General features: G+C 44.6%; 2 protein-coding genes across 5 annotated transcripts in view; one reads left to right on the forward strand and one right to left on the reverse strand.

The window, feature by feature from the left end:
• The window catches only part of HAUS7 (HAUS augmin like complex subunit 7), a 217,336-nt gene that overhangs the window by 116,847 nt on the left and 80,469 nt on the right, over positions 1–20,020 (reverse strand). The window lies entirely within an intron of this gene.
• LOC149463423 (deoxyribonuclease-1-like) overlaps positions 1–20,020 on the forward strand; it is a 99,063-nt gene that overhangs the window by 51,485 nt on the left and 27,558 nt on the right. For all 4 annotated transcript variants that reach the window (XM_089674930.1, XM_089674932.1, XM_089674929.1 and 1 more), the window contains 2 exons: positions 709–792; positions 6,307–6,422. In XM_089674930.1, coding sequence (XP_089531056.1) covers positions 709–792; positions 6,307–6,422 — 200 coding nt within the window. The remainder of the gene's footprint in view (positions 1–708; positions 793–6,306; positions 6,423–20,020) is intronic.

Raw genomic sequence — 20,020 nt, forward strand, 5'->3', positions numbered from 1 at the left:
ATCCACCAGCTCCGTGATGTCATCATGGAGGAGTGGAAGAGGACTCCAGTGACAACCTGTGAAGCTCTGGTGAACTCCATGCCCAAGAGGGTTAAGGCAGTGCTGGAAAATAATGGTGGCAACACAAAATATTGACACTTTGGGCCCAATTTGGACATTGTCACTTAGGGGTGTACTCACTTTTGTTGCCAGCGGTTTAGACATTAATGGCTGTGTGTTGAGATATTTTGAGGGGACAGCAAATTTACATGTTATACAAGCTGTACACTCACTACGTCACATTGTAGCAAAGTGTCATTTCTTCAGTGTTGTCACATGAAAAGATATAATAACATATTTACAAAACTGTAAGGGGTGTACTCACTTCTGTGAGATACTATTTATCCGTTGAGGATATGGAGGAATATATTTCAAGGGAAAATGTTTCTGCCTGGAGTTCAGCTTCAAAAACGGGCATCTCTGTTGGGTGTAATTTTCTTCACTTCCTGTCTGTGATAAGGCAACGAGAAGTGAGGTGAAAGGAACACATACAACAATAAAAAAAACGGTTCAAGAATCTAACCCTTCCCAGCAAATCTTTGGCTGCTATTGATTTTCAAGATAAATTCTGCGTTTCTTGGCCAACATTACCAGAAATGTATTGAATTTTACATCTAGTCTGAAAATCCTTTCTAATATCAGCTTTTTTTTTTCTTACTTTCATGGCAGGGCCACTGATCTTAGCTACAACTTATTGATCTCCGATCACCTGGGACGCAGCAGTTACAGGGAGAAATACGTATATGTGTACAGGTATGGACTTGGCTGACATTTTTAACTGAACTGGAGTTGTGTTATTTACTTATGGTGTTAACAGATTTTTAGATGGTTGTCACCTGATCAATCATAATGGGCATGATCTATTGTAGGTGCTGTTATTGTGGCACTATTAGCTAGGTTGGTGACCTAACTGCTCTCTGCTGTAAAGATGAGCTTGGGGCATTCTACAAACTCATCTGAGTAAAAAATGGGTTTCTGGTGTGGACAGAGGTTGCTATCATCCATTCAACATGTGTAAACTCTTACTAACAACCTTAATTGGGACTTTAACCACATGCCGCCCAGCCACTGTAGAAATACGGCGGCAGGGCGGCACGGCTGGGCAAAAGCACGCTTTAAAACGTGTGTTTTGAAAACAGGTAGGGGGTGCGCGCAAGGCGCGCCGCCGCCCTACCTGTCCCACCGATCACATCCGCGGATATCAGTCGCCGGGTCACAGCTGGTTGTTACCAGCTATGTCCCGGCGATCGGCGGCAATCGCTGACAGAGCGCACAGCTGCAGTAGCTGTGCTTTCTGTAAGTTCCCTGACAGCTCCAGGACACGCTGATCGGGACAGAAGAGTTTCTCTCCCCATCAGCGTTGTTCCCTGCAGTACACACCCCTGCCCCCTAGTAAAACACTCCCCTCACACAGTTAATTCTTACCTTGAAAAATAAACTTAACCCCTTCCTCCCCAGTGCCATTAGTACAGTGTCAATGTTTTTTTTTTTTTTGCACTGATCACTGTATTAGTGTCACTGGGGATGTCAGTGACCCCAAGTCAGTACCCCCCAATGTCAGAATGTCCGCCGCAGTCCCGCCATAAGTCACTGATCGCCGCCATAAGTCGCTGATCGCCGCCATTATTAGTATAAAAAAAAACTAAAAATCCCAGTATCTTTCCCGCCATTTGTAAACGCTATAACTTTCACGTAATCCAATTAATTTACACGTATTGGGTTTTTCTTTTTAGCAAAGACATGTCGCAGAATGCATTTTGGCAGAAATTTATGACTAAATTTGATTTTTAAATTTTTTTTTACTGGACATGTTTTATAGCAAAAAGTCCAAAATATTGTTTTTTTTCTCAAAATTGTCAGCCTTTTTTTTTTATAGCGCAAAAAATAAAAACCGCACAGGCGATCAAATACCACCAAAAGAAAGCTCAATTTGTGGGGAAAAAAAGGATGTAAATTTCATTTATGTACCGTATTGCATGACCGCGCAATTGTCCGTTAAACTAGCGCAGCGCTGCATAGCAAAAAAATGGCGTAAATTGCAGTATCTATACCATAGTTTGTAGACGCTATAACTTTCACACTTTCACACAAACGTTTGGGTGCAGCATTGCATGACCGCGCAATTATCAGTTGAATTAGTGCAGCGCCGAGTAGCAAAAAGAGGCCTGGTCATTAAAAGGGGTAAATCCTCTGAAGGTCAAGTGGTTAAAGGCAACCAAAATAATTCTATAAAAACAAACATTCAGTTTTATTATATACAAATGTTAAAAACCATAATATGGTGGTAACCACCCATGGCACATATGTTTTACAAAGAATATAAAAAACATAGATGCCTGCACACACTATACATTTGTGGTGATTACACTCAAAACCAGGTTAGACTTGTGACAATAGTTACATAGTTAGTCTGGCTGAAAAAAGACAAAAGTCCATCTAGTTCAACAAAAAAAAAAAAAAAGTTATAATCCTATACCCACAGTTGATCCAGAGGAAGGCAAAAAACCCAGCAAAGCACGATCCAAATTGCTCCTGCAGGGGAAACAATTCCTTCCTGATCCCCCGAGAGGCAATTGGATATTCCCTGGATCAACTTTACCTATAAATGTTAGTATCCAGTTATATTCTGTGTATCCAAGAAACAATCCAGGCCTTTTTTGAAGCAATCCACTGAGCTGGCCAGAACCAACTCTTGAGGGAGTCTATTCCACATTTTCACAGCTCTTACTGTGAAAAAACCTTTCCGTGTTTGCAGATTAAATTTCTTTTCCTCCAGACATAAAGAGTGCCCCCTTGTCCTCTGTGATGACCTCAGGGTGAATAACTCTACACCGAGTTCACTATATGAACCACTGATATATTTATACAGTGAAGGAAATAAGTATTTGATCCCCTGTTGATTTTCAATGTTTGCCCACTCACAAAGAAATGATCAGTCTAAAAATCGAATAGTAGGTGTATTGCAACACAGAGAGAGAATAGCAACAAAAAATTCAAAAGAAATGCATGTCTAACAAATGATGCACTGATTTGCATGTTCATGAGGGAAATAAGTATTTGATCCCCTTCACAAAACATGACTTAGTACTTGGTGGCAAATCCCTTGTTGGCAATCACAGAGGTCAGACGTTTCCTGTAGTTGGCCACCAGGTTTGCACACATCTCAGGAGGGATTTTGGCCCACTCCTTGGCAGATCTTCTCCGAGTCATTAAGGTTTGGTGGCTGACGTTTGGCAACTCAAACTTTCAGCTCCCTCCACAGATTTTCAATCGGATTAAGGTCTGGGTTTGAGTGCAATTATTATTAATATTATACAGGATTTATACACTCACCGGCCACTTTATTTGGTACACCTGTTCAATTGCTTATTAACACAAATTGCTAATCTGCCGATCCCATGGCAGCAATTAAATGCATTTAGGCATCTGGACGTGGTGAAGACGACTAGCTGACGTTCAAACCGAGCATCAGATTGGGGAAGTAGGGGAATTAAGTGACTTTGAACATGGCATGGTTGTTGATGCCAGACAGGCTGGTCTGAGTATTTCAAAAACTGCTGATCTTCTGGTATCTATACGTACAACCATCTCTAGTGTTTACAGAGAATGGTTCGAAAGAAAGAAAATATCCAGTGAGTGGCAGTTCTGTTGATGAAAATGCCTTGTTGATGTCAGAGGTCACAGGAGAATGGGCAGACTGGTTGGAGATGATAGAAAGGCAAAAGTCACTTATGTCAATATGAAGCAAAATCTCTGAGGAATGTTTCCAACACCTTATTGAATCTATGCCATGCAGAATGAAGGCAATTCTGAAGGCAAAAGGGGTTCAACCCGGTACTAGCAAGGTGTAGCTAATAAAGTGGCTTGTGAGTGTTTAGCGCCAACAGTTTGTACTGTCCCCCTTTATATTGTAAAGTGCTGCATAATTACAATACAGTTCAATACAGAGGAAATAGGAAGGCCGTGCTCATGGAGCTTACAATCTAACCATGAATGTAAATGTATAGTGTCAACAACCATCTATGTTTTTGATTTTCTTTGTAAAACATATGTCATGGGTGGTCACCACCACACTATGTTTTTTAACATTTGTATATAATAAAATTGAATGTTTTTACTTTTGGTTACCTTTAAAGTCCTAATACAGGTTACTAGCAAGAGTCTACACTCATCTCTAACCAAACTCTGGACTTGTGCTCTTTTTTTTTGTGGGCAGTACAGTGGCTAAATGGTTAGCACTTCCGCCTGGCAGTACCAGGGTCGTTGGTTCGAATCCCAACCACGGCACCACCTGCCTGGAGTTTGCATGTTCTCCCTGTGCCTGCGTGTGTTTCCTCTGGGTAGTCCGGTTTCCTCCCACACTCCAAAGACATGCTGGTAGGTGAACTGGATCCTGTCCAAATTGTCCCTAGTATGTTTATGTATGAATGTGAGTTAGGGACCTTAGATTGTACGCCCCTTGAGGGTTAGGGACTGATGTGAATGTACAATATATATCTAAAGCGCTGCGTAAAATTGACAGTGCTATATAAGTACCAGAAATAAATAAATAGTAGGTGATACTTTGGGGATAAATATTGGTTTTAATGGTGAAATCCACATTTTTAATGACTTAAAGCCCTACACTGAAGTGTTTTAGGTGTTTTTAGTGTTTGAAGGAAACCAAATGAACTGAAAAATGATCATATGCTTATCAGACATGTGCATTTGGTGTTACAATTTTTTGGACAAAAATGTTATTGTTGGAGATTCAGGTGCATACGAATCTCTGAATGGACATAGTAACAAATGTCAAAGAATTTAAAAAATGATGTCACATGATGCAATGGTAGTTTGGGCCCATGGGGAAATTAATACATTTTTTACATTTGTTTGATAAATTGGATTTGGATAATGAATGGAATAACGAATGGCTCTTAATTTCATTCCACTCATTAATTCGGATGCACATGACGCCAGTTGATATTGTCCGATCAACTCAGCATTTCTCATGGCGTCCGAAAATATTGAATCCTTCCGATTCGAATCTGTCCGATTCAATAATATATATTGAACATATAGCAATCTTCCAGGAAACACTGCACAATTTTTCAAATTCACTCGGATCAACAAATATAAAAAACGAATGTTGAAGATATGGAACAAATTTCTGAAATGAATCGTTTCAACATAGCGAATAGGACAAAACTAAAATTTTTCGGTGAATAAATGCAATTAAAACTAAACAAAAATTTCCAGCGTGCACACATCTATAGCAGCCGTTCCCAATCGTTTTATCCCAGAGGAATCTTTGAAATAATTTGAAGGTCTCGAGGAACCCCTGCTAAACCAATTCATTGTTGGTCACTGGGCAAAATGCCTCCTACATTGGTGGATAGTGGGACGAATGCCCCCTTACAGTGGTGGTCAGAACGCAACCTCTACAAACAGCTAAAAAGAGCTTTGGTTTCATGCAGCTGGCTCTGCCAAGTAGCATTGACCCCAAAACTATGGAGGCACCATAGGACCAGAGCTCAAAGAACTCATAGTAACCTGTAAAGAAACCCTAGAGTTCTACAGAACCCTGATTAAAAATGGCTTGGTGGTTATTGGAAAGATTGCCTAATTCAGCTGTCTTTGCATTGACCCCAAAGCTAGGTAGGCACCATGGAAGGTCAATCAACCACAGCTCAAGGAACATCTAGTAACCTCTAAAGGAACTCTAGGGTTTTACGGAACCCTAGTTGAGAATGGCTCATTTATAGGATACTAAAATATAGATATACCACTGAACTGACCAAAGTTGGGGCAAGATTCAATCACCCAGGATGTTCACCTACAATAAAAGTTAATATGGATATTTCTACCACCATCATTCTACATTATATCTTATACCAACTCCATTGTAAATGGCCTCACAATTTACTTTTCAAATTTAAATAGCAGTCATAGTAAAATACTTCCTACAGCAGTCTCCTGATGCTAAACCTGTCTTCGAAACTTGGATAGACAAAATGTAAGATGTGTAACCTAAATTGAAATAATTGGTGGCTTAATTAGCCAGGTAGGGCTTTGCTGTGTACGCAATGTTACGTTGGACAACATCTGTCAGACATGATGGTTCCTGAGAGCTGGGGGAAAGGAACAGACGTCTTGGCAAGCAATGATCTATCTAAGCAATGCCTGTAAATGAAAGGGAGTGTAGATCACCTTATTAGATGCCTCTGAACAGATGCCGAGTCATGAAGGGGGTTTAGGCTTCATCCTGTCATGTTTTTCCCTCTGCAGAGAAGACATACTGAAGCCAACAGAATGGTTCCACTACGACGATGGCTGTGAAAATTGTGGCACAGATGTGTTCATTCGGGAACCTTTCGTGGCTCGTTTTTCATCCCTTACTACAGGTACATCAAAATAATGCAGATCACACTGCACATATTCCCAGGTACCTTTATACATCTCTGGGACTCTTTGAAATAGAAGTAAACCAGAGTCATTTCCAATCATTTTAAACCTACAGTTTTGTTAAAGCAGAACATTACCCATAACAACTTGATAAAAAAAGGAACATACATTCCATATTAATATTTATGCTACCAAAGTTAGTGTGTGCTGTCACTAAAGATGGTGTCACCTGGTGCAGTAAAACATGGTGTCCCCTCCCCCTAAATAATTGTTTTTTTTCCATATAACACAGTGACAACAAGACAGGAAGTGAGGGGATATCTCCTCAGTGGGGACACAGAGATATATATATATATATATATATATATATATATATATATATATAGTGCTGCATAAATTGATGGCGCTATACAAGTACCTGTAATATTACTAATAGTTTAACGTCTATGTCTATAGTTGGGAAGATACTGGAGAGTTTAATAAAAGACCACATAGATGAGTTCTTATTGGAAAAAAATATTTTAAGTAACAGACAGCATGGATTCATGAAAGACAGAAGTTGTCAAACAAATCTAATTCTTTTTATGAGGAGGTGAGCAAAACCTTGGACAGAGGGGTGGCGGTGGACGTGGTATACTTGGACAGAGAAGTGGCCATGGTATACTTGGACAGAGGGGTGGCGGTGGACGTGGTATACTTGGATAGAGGGGCTGTAGTGGTCGTGGTATAATTAAATTTTGCAAAAGCATTTGACACAGTTCCCCACACATGGCTAATGTGTAAGGTAAAGTCTGCAGGCTTGGAAAAATCTGTATGTAAATGGATAGAAAACTGGCTAAAAGATGGTATTCAGAGAGTAGTGGTTAATGATTCTTACTCTGAATGGTCTGGGGTTGTCAGTGGTGTACGCAAAGCAAAGGCGGACTGACCATTTGGAAACTCAGGCACTGCCCGAGGTCAGTAGGGGGCCCCATGAGATGCCCCTGGTACCTTTTTCATAGGCTTTTTTGAGTTTGGGCACGGACACAGGGGCCCCATGATCCCCTATTGCCCGGGGCCCCCATGAGTTGTCAGTCCGCCCCTGATTCCAAGGTTCAGTGTTGGGATCCTTACTTTTTAATATATTTATAAACGATATAAGGTCTGAGATTATAAATCCCATTTAAATCTTTGCAGATGACACCAAGCTGTGCAGAGAAATAACGTCCTTACAGAATGTCTCCAATTTACAAGCCGACCTCAATGCTCTGTGTAATTAAGGAACTTGTGGCAAATGAGGTTTAATGTTGATAAATGTAAGGTTATGCACTTGGGGGCTAAGAATATGCATCATACATACTAGGGGGGGTACATCTGGGGGAATCAATGGTGGAGAAGGATCTGGGGGTTCTGGTAGATCACAAGTTTAATAATGGCATGCAATGACAAGCTGCAGTTTCTAAAGTGAGCAAAATCCTCTCTTGTATTAAAAGAGGTATAGACTCCAGAGAGAGATATCATATTACCCCGCTACAAATCATTAGTAAGACCTCATCTGGAATATGCAGTTCAATTCACAAAAAGAACATTGGGGAACTGGAGAAAGTGAAGCGAAGGGCAACCAACTGATAAGAGGCATGGAAGAGCTCAGCTAAGAGGAAAGATTAGAGGAACTGAATTTATTCTCTCTTGAGAAGAGGAGATTAACCACTTGCCATCCAGATAATTTACCCCCCTTCCAGGCCATTTTTTGCTGTTCAGCACTATGCTATTTCAACTGGTAATTGTGCGGTCATGCAACGCTGCACCCAAACGCAATTTATGTACTTTTTTCACACAAATAGAGCTTTCCTTTGGTGGTATTTGATCACCTGTGCGGTTTTTACTTTTTGCTTGAAAATTTGGGGAAAAAACAAAAAAACAATTTTTTTTACATTTTGCTATAAAACATGCAATAAAAAAAAAATTTCTTCATAACTTTAGGCCAAAATGTATTCTGCTATGTATTTGATTAAAAAAAAAAATCCCAATAAGTGTATATTAATTGTTTTGTGTGAAAGTCATGGCGTCTACAAACTATGGTATAGATAGTGGAATTTTTATTTATCAAATTTTTATTTATTTTTTTTACTAGTAATGGCGGCAATCAGCAACTTATAGCGGGTCTGCGATAGTAGAGCGGGCATTCCGACACTGACACTGGGTGGGAACTAACTGCCACAGTGATACTAATACAGTGATCAGTGCTAATAATAAGCACTGACACTGTACTGATGACACTGGGCAGGAAGGGGTTAACATCTGAAGCCATCAAAGGGTTAAGTGTGTGTTAGGGAGTGTTATTACTGTGTACTGTTTTACTTTGCAGAGAGATAAAAAACCAGCATGCCCCCTGCTGACAGGAGAGAGATCTGTGTTGTTTACACTCATATCTCTCTCCTGTCAGCTGCTCCGCCAATCGCCGAGTCCCAGCTGTGAATCGCTGGCCGGGATCCAGTGATTGCCACCTACAGGAGCCAATGATAGCGTTGGTAGGACAGCCCATGTGCCCCCTACTGGGAATGCAGAATGGCCGCCCAGTAAAACTGCTACAGGGCGGTCGGCAAGTGGTTATATCTCTAAAAATTACACGAAAAGGCGCACACAGTTCTATGTTCATCACCTGACATAAATATGGGCAGCTTCCCTGTCACCACAGACCCTGCTGACCTCAAGATGTCTGCCATGTGATGGTGACCCCACCCCATGCACGTTACGCCTAGTCCCATAGGCTACTGAAGCTGTGCAAAGAGCTACCAATCTCAAGCCATCAGGCTCAACCATTTCTTCCTGTGTGTTCCTATACAGAAAATGTGTCAAGAATCTACTTAGTGGGAACATGGACTGCCATAGAAAGTTCAAGCTGAGGCCCCCCCCCCCCCGCAATACTCAAAATGCAAGAGTTAAATGCTCATTGTACACTTGCTGATGCTCCTGGTATGTGGGTGGGCCCTCAACATCCACTGCTGATCCTGCATTGTACGTAAGGACATTAAAGAAGCCGCCACTGGTCAAGTGGCAAAGGGGAGTGGCTCGGTGGGAACAGTTGTATGTCTGGGAGGAAGCCTATGGGAGCGAGGAATAAGGGAAGTAAATATGCTTATTCCAGTGGTCTCCAAACAACAGCCCAGAGGCCAGATGTGGCCCTTTGCCACATCCAGCCCTTAGTACACTATTCCCTCCACTGATACCAACTGTGGGGCATAATTCCTCCCACTGACATCAATGACGGGGCACTATTCCTCCCACTGACACCAATGACGGGGCACTATTCCTCCCACTGACACCAATGACAGGGCACTATTCCTCCCACTGACACCAATGACGGGGCACAATCCCTTCCACTGACACCACCAAGGAGCTCCATTCCTCCCTCTGACAACAATGATGGGGCATAATTCCTCCCACTGACACCAATGATGGGGCATAATTCCTCCCACTGACACCAATGATGGGGCACCATTCCTCCCACTGACACCAATAATGGGGCACTATTCAATCAACTGACACCAATGACGGGGCAGTATTTCTCCCACTGACACCAATGGTGGGGCATTATTCCCCCACTGACACCAATGGTGGGGCATTATTCCCCCACTGACACCAATGATGGGGCACTATTCCCCCACTGACACCAATGATGGGGCACTATCTCTCCCACTGATACCAATGATGGGGCATTACTCCTTCCACTGACACCAATGATGGAGCAGTATTCCTCCCGCTGACACCAAAAATAGGACACTATTCCTCCCACTGATACCAATGATGGGGCACTATTCCTCTCACTGACACCAATGACGGGGCACTATTCCCCCCAATGATACCAATGATGGGGCACTATTCCTCCCACTGACACCAATGATGGGGCACTATTCCTCCCACTGACACCAATGACGGGGCACTATTCCCCCCCAAGATACCAATGATGGGGCACTATTCCTCCAACTGACACCAATGGGGCACTATTCCTCCAACTGACACCAATGATGGGGCACTATTCCTCCCACTGACACCAATGATGGGGCACTATTCCTCCCACTGATACCAATGATGGAGCACTATTCCTCTCACTGACACCAATGACAGGGCACTATTCCTGACACTAAAACAAACAAGAGATACCTGTGATCAAATCCCAACAGCTAGTGCATGCATTTATCCATCAGGTGCTAAAGGGGTGTAACCACTTATTAACACTAGAAATTCTGAGGACCCTCTGCACACTGGTATATACCCTTTCAATGCAATAAATTGGTTCACGCATATTGCAATACATGCTTAACCAATTCAATACGAGCAATTTTACACCTTCCTGCCCAGGCCATTTTTCAGGTTTCAGCGCTCTCACACTTTGAATGACAATTGCGCGGTCATACAACATTGTACCCAAACTAAAATTTTATCGTTTTCTTCACACAACTAGAGCTTTCTTTTGGTGGTATTTAATCACCGCCGGGGTTTTTATTTTTTGCTAAATTAACAAAAAAAGACCAAAAATTTTGAAAAAAAACACATTTTTCTTTGTTTCTGTTATAAAAGTTTACAAATAAATAATTGTTCTTCATAAATTTAGGCCGAGATGTATTCTGCTACATGTCTTTGGTGAAAATAACCCAAATTAGGATGTATTATTTAGTTTGTAGGAACGTTATAGAGTTCACAAACTATGGTATAGATCTGAATATTGATCAATCCTGAAGTACTGACAGCCAATCTAATTTCTTGAGGTCCAAGAATGTCAGAACAGTACAGATATCCCCCAAATGACCCCTTTTTGCAGAGTAGACAGTCCGACGTACTTCATAAGAGGCATGGCGAGTTTTTTGAAGTTGTATTTTTTTTGTCACAATTTTTCGAAAAATTAAAAAATTTAAAAAATTATTTTCACTATTTTTTTTTTACATACTGCCACCAGTGCAGTACAGCGTCTTCATATAACTGGAATGGCGGTGATCAGGGACACTGACTGGTGACAGTATGAAAAAAAAAAATATATATATATATATATATATATTTTTTATTATTTTTAATTTTGTATTACATTTTTTTAATTTTTTTTTAAGATTTTTTTTTTCATATTTTACTATGACCAAAGTAGTACAATGTTACCATAGTAACATTGTACTACTTTGGGGAAGTGATCAGTATTTTTATTTTTTTTTACACAATGTGCTTATAGCAAAGAATTACTTTGCTATAAGCAAGCATTTACCTGAATGAAATCGATTCATTCAGGTTTTTTTTTGTTGTTTTTTTTGTGCTTAGCTGTGATTTAGTCACAGCTAATCACATGACATGTGCATGTGATTAGCTGTGACCATTCACAGCTAGGCACTAGTATACAATGGATGGCATGAATGAAGCCATCCATTGTATACAACTGTCATGTGACCTGCTGTGATTGGTCACAGCAGGTCACATGGTACCAGCAACTGGGGCCGGTACTCAGATCTGTCATCGGCCGTGTCCGAGGTACACGGCCGGTGACAGATCGCGCCGCTGCGAGGCTGTGCATTAGCGCAAACTGCGAATGTGCGGGTGCACGCCAAATGGCGTGCACCCGGAATGCCAAAACACTTTTGAAGCCGCCAAACGGCCATTGGCCGGGCGGCTAATGGTTAAGCTGGCCAACTGTGTCAAAGTAATCCCTCTATGCCCAGTCCTACTCTGCTCTGCCTACGCAAATGCTACTGTGGACACAATGCTAACATAGGGGAAAAGACAAAGTGGGGGAGAGCTACCAGGTTCAGAATTTCTATTATTTCTCTCACTGACACCAATGAGGGGGCACTACTCCTCTCACTGACACCAATGATGGGGCACTATTCCTCCCACTGATACCAATGATGGGGCACTATTCCTCCCAGTGACACCAATGATGGGGCACTATTCCTCTCACTAACATCAATGATGGGGCACTATTCCTCCCACTGACACCAATGATGGGGCACTATTCCTCCCACTGATACTAATGATGGGGCACTATTCCTCCCACTGATACCAATGATGGGGCACTATTCCTCCCACTGATACCAATGATGGGGCACTATTCCTCCCACTGATACTAATGATGGGGCACTATTCCTCCCACTGATACCAATGATGGGGCACTATTCCTCCCACTGATAGCAATGATGGGGCACTATTCCTCCCACTGACACCAATGATGGGGCACTATTCCTCCCACTGACACCAATGATGGGGCACTATTCCTCCCACTGATACCAATGATGGGGCACTATTCCTCCCACTGATACCAATGATGGGGCACTATTCCTCCCACTGATAGCAATGATGGGGCACTATTCCTCCCACTGACACCAATGATGGGGCACTATTCCTCCCACTGACACCAATGATGGGGCACTATTCCTCCCACTGATAGCAATGATGGGGCACTATTCCTCCCACTGACACCAATGATGGGGCACTATCCCTCCCACTGACACCAATGATGGGGCACTATCCCTCCCACTGACACCAATGATGGGGCACTATTCCTCCCACTGACACCAATGATGGGGCACTATTCCTCCCACTGACACCAATGATAGGGCACTATTCCTTCCACTGACACCAATGATGGGGCACTATTCCTCCCACTGACACCAATGATGAGACACTATCTGTCCCACTGACACCAATGATGAGACACTATCTGTCCCACTGACACCAATGATGGGGCACTATTCCTCCCACTGACACAAATGATAGGGCATTATTCCTTCCACTGACACCAATGATGGGGCACTATTCCTCCCACTGATACCAATGATGAGACACTATCTGTCCCACTGACACCAATGATGGGGCACTATTCCTCCCACTGACACCAATGATAGGGCACTATTCCTCCCACTGACACCAATGATGGGGCACTATTCCTCCCACTGGTACCAATGATGGGGCACTATTCCTGCAACTGATACCAATGATGGGGCACTATTCCTCCCACTGACACCAATGATGGGGCACTATTCCTCCCACTGATACCAATGATGGGGCACTATTCCTTCCACTGACACCAATGATGGGGCACTATTCCTCCCACTGACACCTCAAAACTTCCCATTGAAGTTTGAACATTTTCTACTCCCATTGGCCGCAGTCCGACCCCATCAAAGTCTGAAGGACAGTAAACCGGCCCTTTGTTTAGAAAGTTTGGAGACCCCTGCTCTAGGCCCTCGATCCAATGAAAAGGTAACCAGCTTAAGGAAAGGTTGGGGGTCGGCCTGCAAGGGGAATTTTTCACGGCAGACTCTAGTTCAGCTTTATCCGAGGTTCTGACCCCCTCCCTGCTCTCCCAGAACTAAGCGTCATCCATCACTGATGGCTCACTACCTGAATGGTAGTCCTACAATGGTCAGCCTATGGATCGTCCAAAGTTTAGTACAGCTGGCCATACATGGCTGACATTGTGACCGATTGCCTCTGGATTGGCCAAAATTGGAGCTGCGATTGGCCCTGTGAGCACCACCCAGCTACACAGGAGATTTTGAATCCACTTTTATCGAAGGAGCCTGAAGAAAAATTCTTGGCAGAGCAGCGACTGAGCTGTAAGGAGATGCAGGCACTGTTCGGGTATTCAGCAGTGTGGGTCTACCCATTTTCCTATGGATCAAGTTCACATCTGCGCGTTTTGAGACACTGCAGTTTTTTGGAAAGGCTCAGGGACTTTTTTCCCTCAGCAGATTGCGTTTTGCCTGTAATACACTTTAATGGGCCTGCACCAAAAACGATGTTGCGTTTTGGAAGCAGTTTGCGTTTTTTTTTGCCAATAGAAAAGTATTGCCTTTGATGCGATGGGCGCAACCTGGATGCCACTTTGGATGGGTACGGCTCGAATGCCACTTTGGATGGGTACGGCTCGAATGCCACTTTGGATGGGTACGGCTCGAATGCCACTTTGGATGGGTACGGCTCGAATGCCACTTTGGATGGGTACGGCTCGAATGCGACTTTGGATAGGTACGGCTCGAATGCGACTTTAGATGGGTACGGCTTGAATGAGACATTGGATGGGTACGGCTTGAATGAGACATTGGATGGGTACGGCTTGAATGAGACATTGGATGGGTACGGCTTGAATGCGACTTTGGATGGGTATGGCTTGAATGCGACTTTAGATGGGTGCAACTTTGATGCAACTTTTTGTTTTGCTAATAGGAAAGTATAACAGTTCTGTTCATGTAGTGCAACTTTGATGCAACTTTACACTCCCAAATAGCATCAGCCCTGGTTCACACCGGTGTGACTTGTCATTGGATTTGATGGTGTCAAATTGCATGACAAGTTGTACCCCATGTTCGGCAATGGAACCGTTCTAAATCGGTGCGACTCCGACTTCGCAGCGACTTTGAAAGTAGTTCCTGCACTACTTTTTCCCGATTTCAGGTGCAACTTGCATAGACATCTGTGCATGAAGTCGCACAGATGTCTTCCAAGTCACACTGACTTTGAAATTGTGCGAAGATTTCAAAGTTGGATCCAGTGTGAACCTGAGCTAAAGTAGCATCAACGTCATATCAAAGTCCCATTCAAGTCGCATCCAAGTTGCACCCAAGTCGCATCAGTCACATCCAACCAAAGTCTCATCAGAGTCACACACAAAGTCGCACCCAAGTCGCATCTAAGGCCGGCCATACATGGGTTGAAATTTGACCGATTTTTCATCCAAAATCGGACCTAAGAATCGGTTGTTTTTCACAAATTCGGACCTAAGAATTGGCTGATTTTCACTGTTAGTGGGTCAGTGTCACCGGCCAATTGTCGTGGTTCGTCTCCTTTTCGGTGATCGGGCATGTTGGAAAATTTGTGAAAAACTACCAATTTTCAATGATAGTCAAATAGTACGATCGTTTTCCCCAAAGAATATGCGCATGAGCCGTGGAATGACCTGGAATGAACAGAAGCTTCGCCTGTTATATGGGGTGAACTTTATGACTCGGTCGGCCGATTTTCAAAATCATTGATGGCACCATCGGATTACCGAGCGAACGACGTTTTCAATTTTCGGATGAAAAATCGTTTGGCATTTGAAGCATCCAAGTCACATCAAAGTTGCACCCATCCAAAGTCGCATCAAAGTTGCACCCATCCAAAGTCGCATCAAAGTCGCACCAATCCAAAGTCGCATCAAAGTCGCACCAATCCAAAGTCGCATCAAAGTCGCACCCATCCAAAGTCGCATCCAAGTCGCACCCATCCAAAGTCGCATCCAAGTCGCACCCATCCAAAGTCGCATCCAAGTCGCACCCATCCAAAGTTGCATCCAAGTCACACCCATCCAAAGTCGCATCCAAGTCGCAGCCATCCAAAGTCACATCCAAGTCGCAGCCATCCAAAGTCACATCAAAGTCGCACCCATCCAAAGTCACATCAAAGTTGCACCCATCCAAAGTCGCATCAAAGTTGCACCCATCCAAAGTCACATCAAAGTTGAACCCATCCAAAGTCGCATCCATCCAAAGTCACATCAAAGTCGCACCCATCCAAAGTCACATCAAAGTTTCACCCATCCAAAGTCACATAAAAGTGGCATCAATGTTGCCAGTACTTTCCTATTGGCAAAACCCCTGCAAAATGCATAAAAAATGCGTGTTCCAAAATGCAAAATGCACTGTGAATCGCACAATCCGCAATCTGCATAGATGTGAACCCAGTTTAAACGTGAATGGCTGCTTTAAATCTCCCATAGATATTCTGCAACCCAACAGAATCATGTCCATTGTCATACTCGGAATTTCCACAAGGAGGGGCTGTAATCTCAGCAATCATCGGCATGACATTAGTCTGTAGAGTTCCGCCACTCCATGGCACATGTATGATGATGACAGCGTAATGGCAACGAACGATCGCACGATTGTGGAAGTGGGAGTAAGGCGGGGGTGATAACAATGCTGGCTCGTCTATTATTTTATTATTATTTTGCATTGATGAAAATCTCGCACACCTCCTAACAATCGGAAATGATTCCCTTTCATTAAAGTCGCTGAAATCTGCGTCTATTAACCATTCCTAGTAAAAAAAAATGAAGGTTTCTCTCACTTTATATAACTGGCTAAATCCTTGTTTTGTTCTTCTGAAGATGTAAAAAGCTGCATTAAATGGGATTATAGAAATCTGGGATTAAACAGCAATTGCGGCTCTCGATGGGAGAAAATTCGAGTGAAAATGGAGCGATCTCACCGTGGATGGTTTCTGTTTTATTAGGAAGACGTTCGCCTAACAAAAAAAATTTATATTAGAATTTATAGATTGTATTTAGATATCCCTCCTAAGAATCTACACCTCCAGTCTTCGGCTGTATTCACACTTGAGCGGTATTCGCGCAATTTTTTTTGTGTTTTCATACAGTGTTTTTCAGGCGCTTTTGAGCTTTGGCGATTTTTTATTAGCCAACAGAGAAAAATATCAACTGTTGCATCAATTGTTGCTAAGCTTTTCAGCTTTTCCATCAGCGTTTAGGGGTTTGAGTTAGGGGTTAATACTTTATTTACGGTCTTCCATTTATTTTATTAGGGTTAGGGTGTTAATAATTAGAAGAAATTAATGTAACATAAACGCACAAATTATTATTATTATTATACAGTATTTATAAAGCGCCAATAGTTCGCTCAGCGCTGTACATTACAAAGGGGGACAGAACATGTGACAGAACAATACCAATACAATGCAAAACATGAGGGGATCGAGGGCCCTGCTCTTTGGAGCTTACAAGGAGGGAGGGGATGGTGGCACAGGAGGAGATAGCTGTGGGGGATGGAGTGGTAGGAAGAGTGGAGGAGGTCGGCAAGTTAGCAGGGGGTGGGGTAGGCTTCCCTGAAGAGATGGGTTTTCAGGGTGCGCCTAAAGGAGAGGAGAGTAGGTGATAATCTGAGGGGTTGGGGCAGGGAGTTCCAGAGGATGGGTGACACCCTGGAGAAGTCCTGGAGGCAGGCATGGGAGGAGGAGACCAGGGAACTAGAGAGAAGGTCGTCTTGTGAGGAGCGGAGTGTGCGTGCTGGGCGGTACTTGGATATTAGGTCAGTGCTGTAGTTCGGGGCAGTATGGTGGACAGCTTTGTACGTCAGTGTTAGAATTTTGAATTTGATCCGTTGCGCAATCGGAAGCCAGTGGAGGGATTGGCAGAGGGGGGTGGCGGAAACGGAGCGGTTGGAAAGGTGAATGAGTCTGACTGCCGTATTCGACTGAAGCGGGGATAGCCAGCGGCGAGGCAGGCCAGTGAGGAGGGAGTTGCAGTAGTCGAGTCGTGATATGATGAGGGAGTGGATGAGCTGTTTAGTGGTTTCTGGGGTTATGAACGTGCGGATTTTGGCGATGTTGCGGAGGTGGAGTCTGCACGAGTTTGTTAAAGATTGGACCTGGGGCTGGAAGGATAGGTTGGAGTCCAAAATGACACCAAGTATTCTGGCCTGCGGGGCGGGTTTGATGGTGGCGTTGTTGGATGTGATGGAGAAGTCATTGGGGGGTGGTGTCCGGGCTGCGGGGAAGACAAGAAACTCGGTTTTGGAGAGGTTCAGTTTAAGGAAGTGGAGCGACATGTCGCTCAGTAGGTGTGTGATTCGGGCAGAGACTGAGGGGGTGAGGTGGGGGTTGAGAGATAGATTTGTGTGTCGTCGGCATAGAGGTGGTAGTTGAAGCCGTGAGAGTGTATGAGTTGGCCAAGGGAAGAGGTGTAGATGGAGAAGAGAAGGGGCCCGAGGACAGAGCCTTGAGGGACCCCAACAGAGAGGGGGAGTGAGGGGGAGGTGGTAGCATTATAGGTAACGCTGAAGGGGCGTTGTGACAGGTAGGATGAGAGCCAGGAGAGAGCAGAATCTCTGAGGCCAAGGGAGTGTAGTTTTTTGAGGAGGAGGGGGTGGTCGACTGTGTCGAAGGCCGCAGAGAGGTCAAGGAGTAGGAGCACTGAATAGTGGCCATTAGCTTTGGCGATTAGCAAGTCGTTGGAGAGTTTGAGTAAGGCGGTTTCGGTGGAGTGTAGGGGACGGAAGCCGGACTGTAGGGGATCGAGGAGGTTGTTGTCGTTGAGGTGAGAGCATAGGCGGGTGTAGACGAGGCGCTCGAGGAGTTTAGATGTAAATGGGAGCAGGGAGATGGGTCTGAGGTTGTTCAGGTCATTGGGGTCCAGGGAGGGCTTTTTAAGTATGGGGGTGATGTGTGCATGTTTCAGAGGGGAGTGGAAAATGCCTGAGGAGAGGGAGAGATTGAAGATGTGGGTGAGGGAGCGTAGGATGGAGGGGGAGGGAGGTCGTAGGAGTTGTGAGGGGATAGGGTCGAGGGGGCAGGTGGTGAGGCGGGCATCAGAGAGGATCTTGGAGACTTCCTCGATGGTAGTAAGGTCAAAGGTGCGGAGTGTTGGGGGAGCTTCAGTATGAGGAATGTAGGGTGGGGTGGAAGTGGAGGTCAGAGCAGTGGTGGGGCCGTGGGAGAGGGGTGATGAGGGGGTAGCTGAGTGAGGGGGAAGGGGGTTGGAGGGAGTTTGAGCAGCGACGAAGTCCCTGTGGGTTATGTCGAGCGGGAAGGGGGATGAGGGGGTAGCTGTGTGAGAGGGGACGGGTTGAGAGGGCGTGTGAGTTGCGGCGATGTCCTTGCGAATTGTGTCAATCTTGTTTTTGAAGTGATTGGCAATCTCAAGGGCGGTGAGTGAGGTGCTGGGTGGAGGTGGGGGTGGCGAGAGTAGACAGTTGAAGGTGGAGAAGAGTCGGCGAGGATTGGAGGAGAGGGCCTTGATGAGGGTCAGGAAGTAGGCTTGTTTGGCTGCGTGGAGGGAGGAGGTGTAGGTGTGGAAGGCAGATTTGTAGCGGGTGAAGACTTGTTGGGATTTTGTTTTGCGCCATAGTCGCTCCAGGGCACGACTGTGTCGTTTGAGGTTTTCGGTGTGATCAGTCTGCCAGGGCTGGAGCGGTCGGGGTCTGATGTTGCATGTGGTTAAAGGCGCTAGTGAGTCAAGGGCTGTTGACAGCGCGTTGTTGTAGGCAGTCATAGCCAAGTCGGGGCAGGACAGGGGGAGGATGCTGTCATGGAGTTGATCAGCTGCAGAGTGGAGGGGGGCAGGGTTAAGGTTGCGGAGGTTACGGCTGGTAGTAGTGTGACATTTGGAGGGGTAGGCGTTGGAGGACGAGGAGATAGAGAAGGTGATCAGGTTGTGGTCAGAGAGAGGGAAGGGGGTGTTAGTAAGGTTGTGGGGAGCGCAGCGGTTGGAGAAGACAAGATCAAGGATATTACCGTTGGAGTGGGTGGTGGATTGTATGCACTGTGCAAGTGCAAAGGAGGAGGTTAAGTGGAGGAGATGGGATGTGTCCGGGTTGTCGAGGTTGACAGGGATGTTGAAATCCCCAAGAATGATGGTGGGTAGCTCAGAGGAGAGGAAGAAGGGTAGCCAGGAGAAAAAGTCATCCAGGAAGCGGGGTATGGATCCAGGAGGCCGGTATATCACAGCAATCTTCAGGGGGGTTGGGGAGAATAGTCGGACGCAGTGGGCCTCGAAGGAGGAGAAGGATAGGGAGGGGGGGTTTGGGAGGACTCGGAAGGTGCTCTGCGGTGACAGGAGCAGACCAACCCCAACACCTTTACG

This window comes from Staurois parvus, unplaced genomic scaffold (assembly GCF_062004578.1).
Source record: "Staurois parvus isolate SC_StPar_1 unplaced genomic scaffold, SC_StPar_1.0 ptg000154l, whole genome shotgun sequence".
Lineage (NCBI taxonomy): Eukaryota > Metazoa > Chordata > Amphibia > Anura > Ranidae > Staurois > Staurois parvus.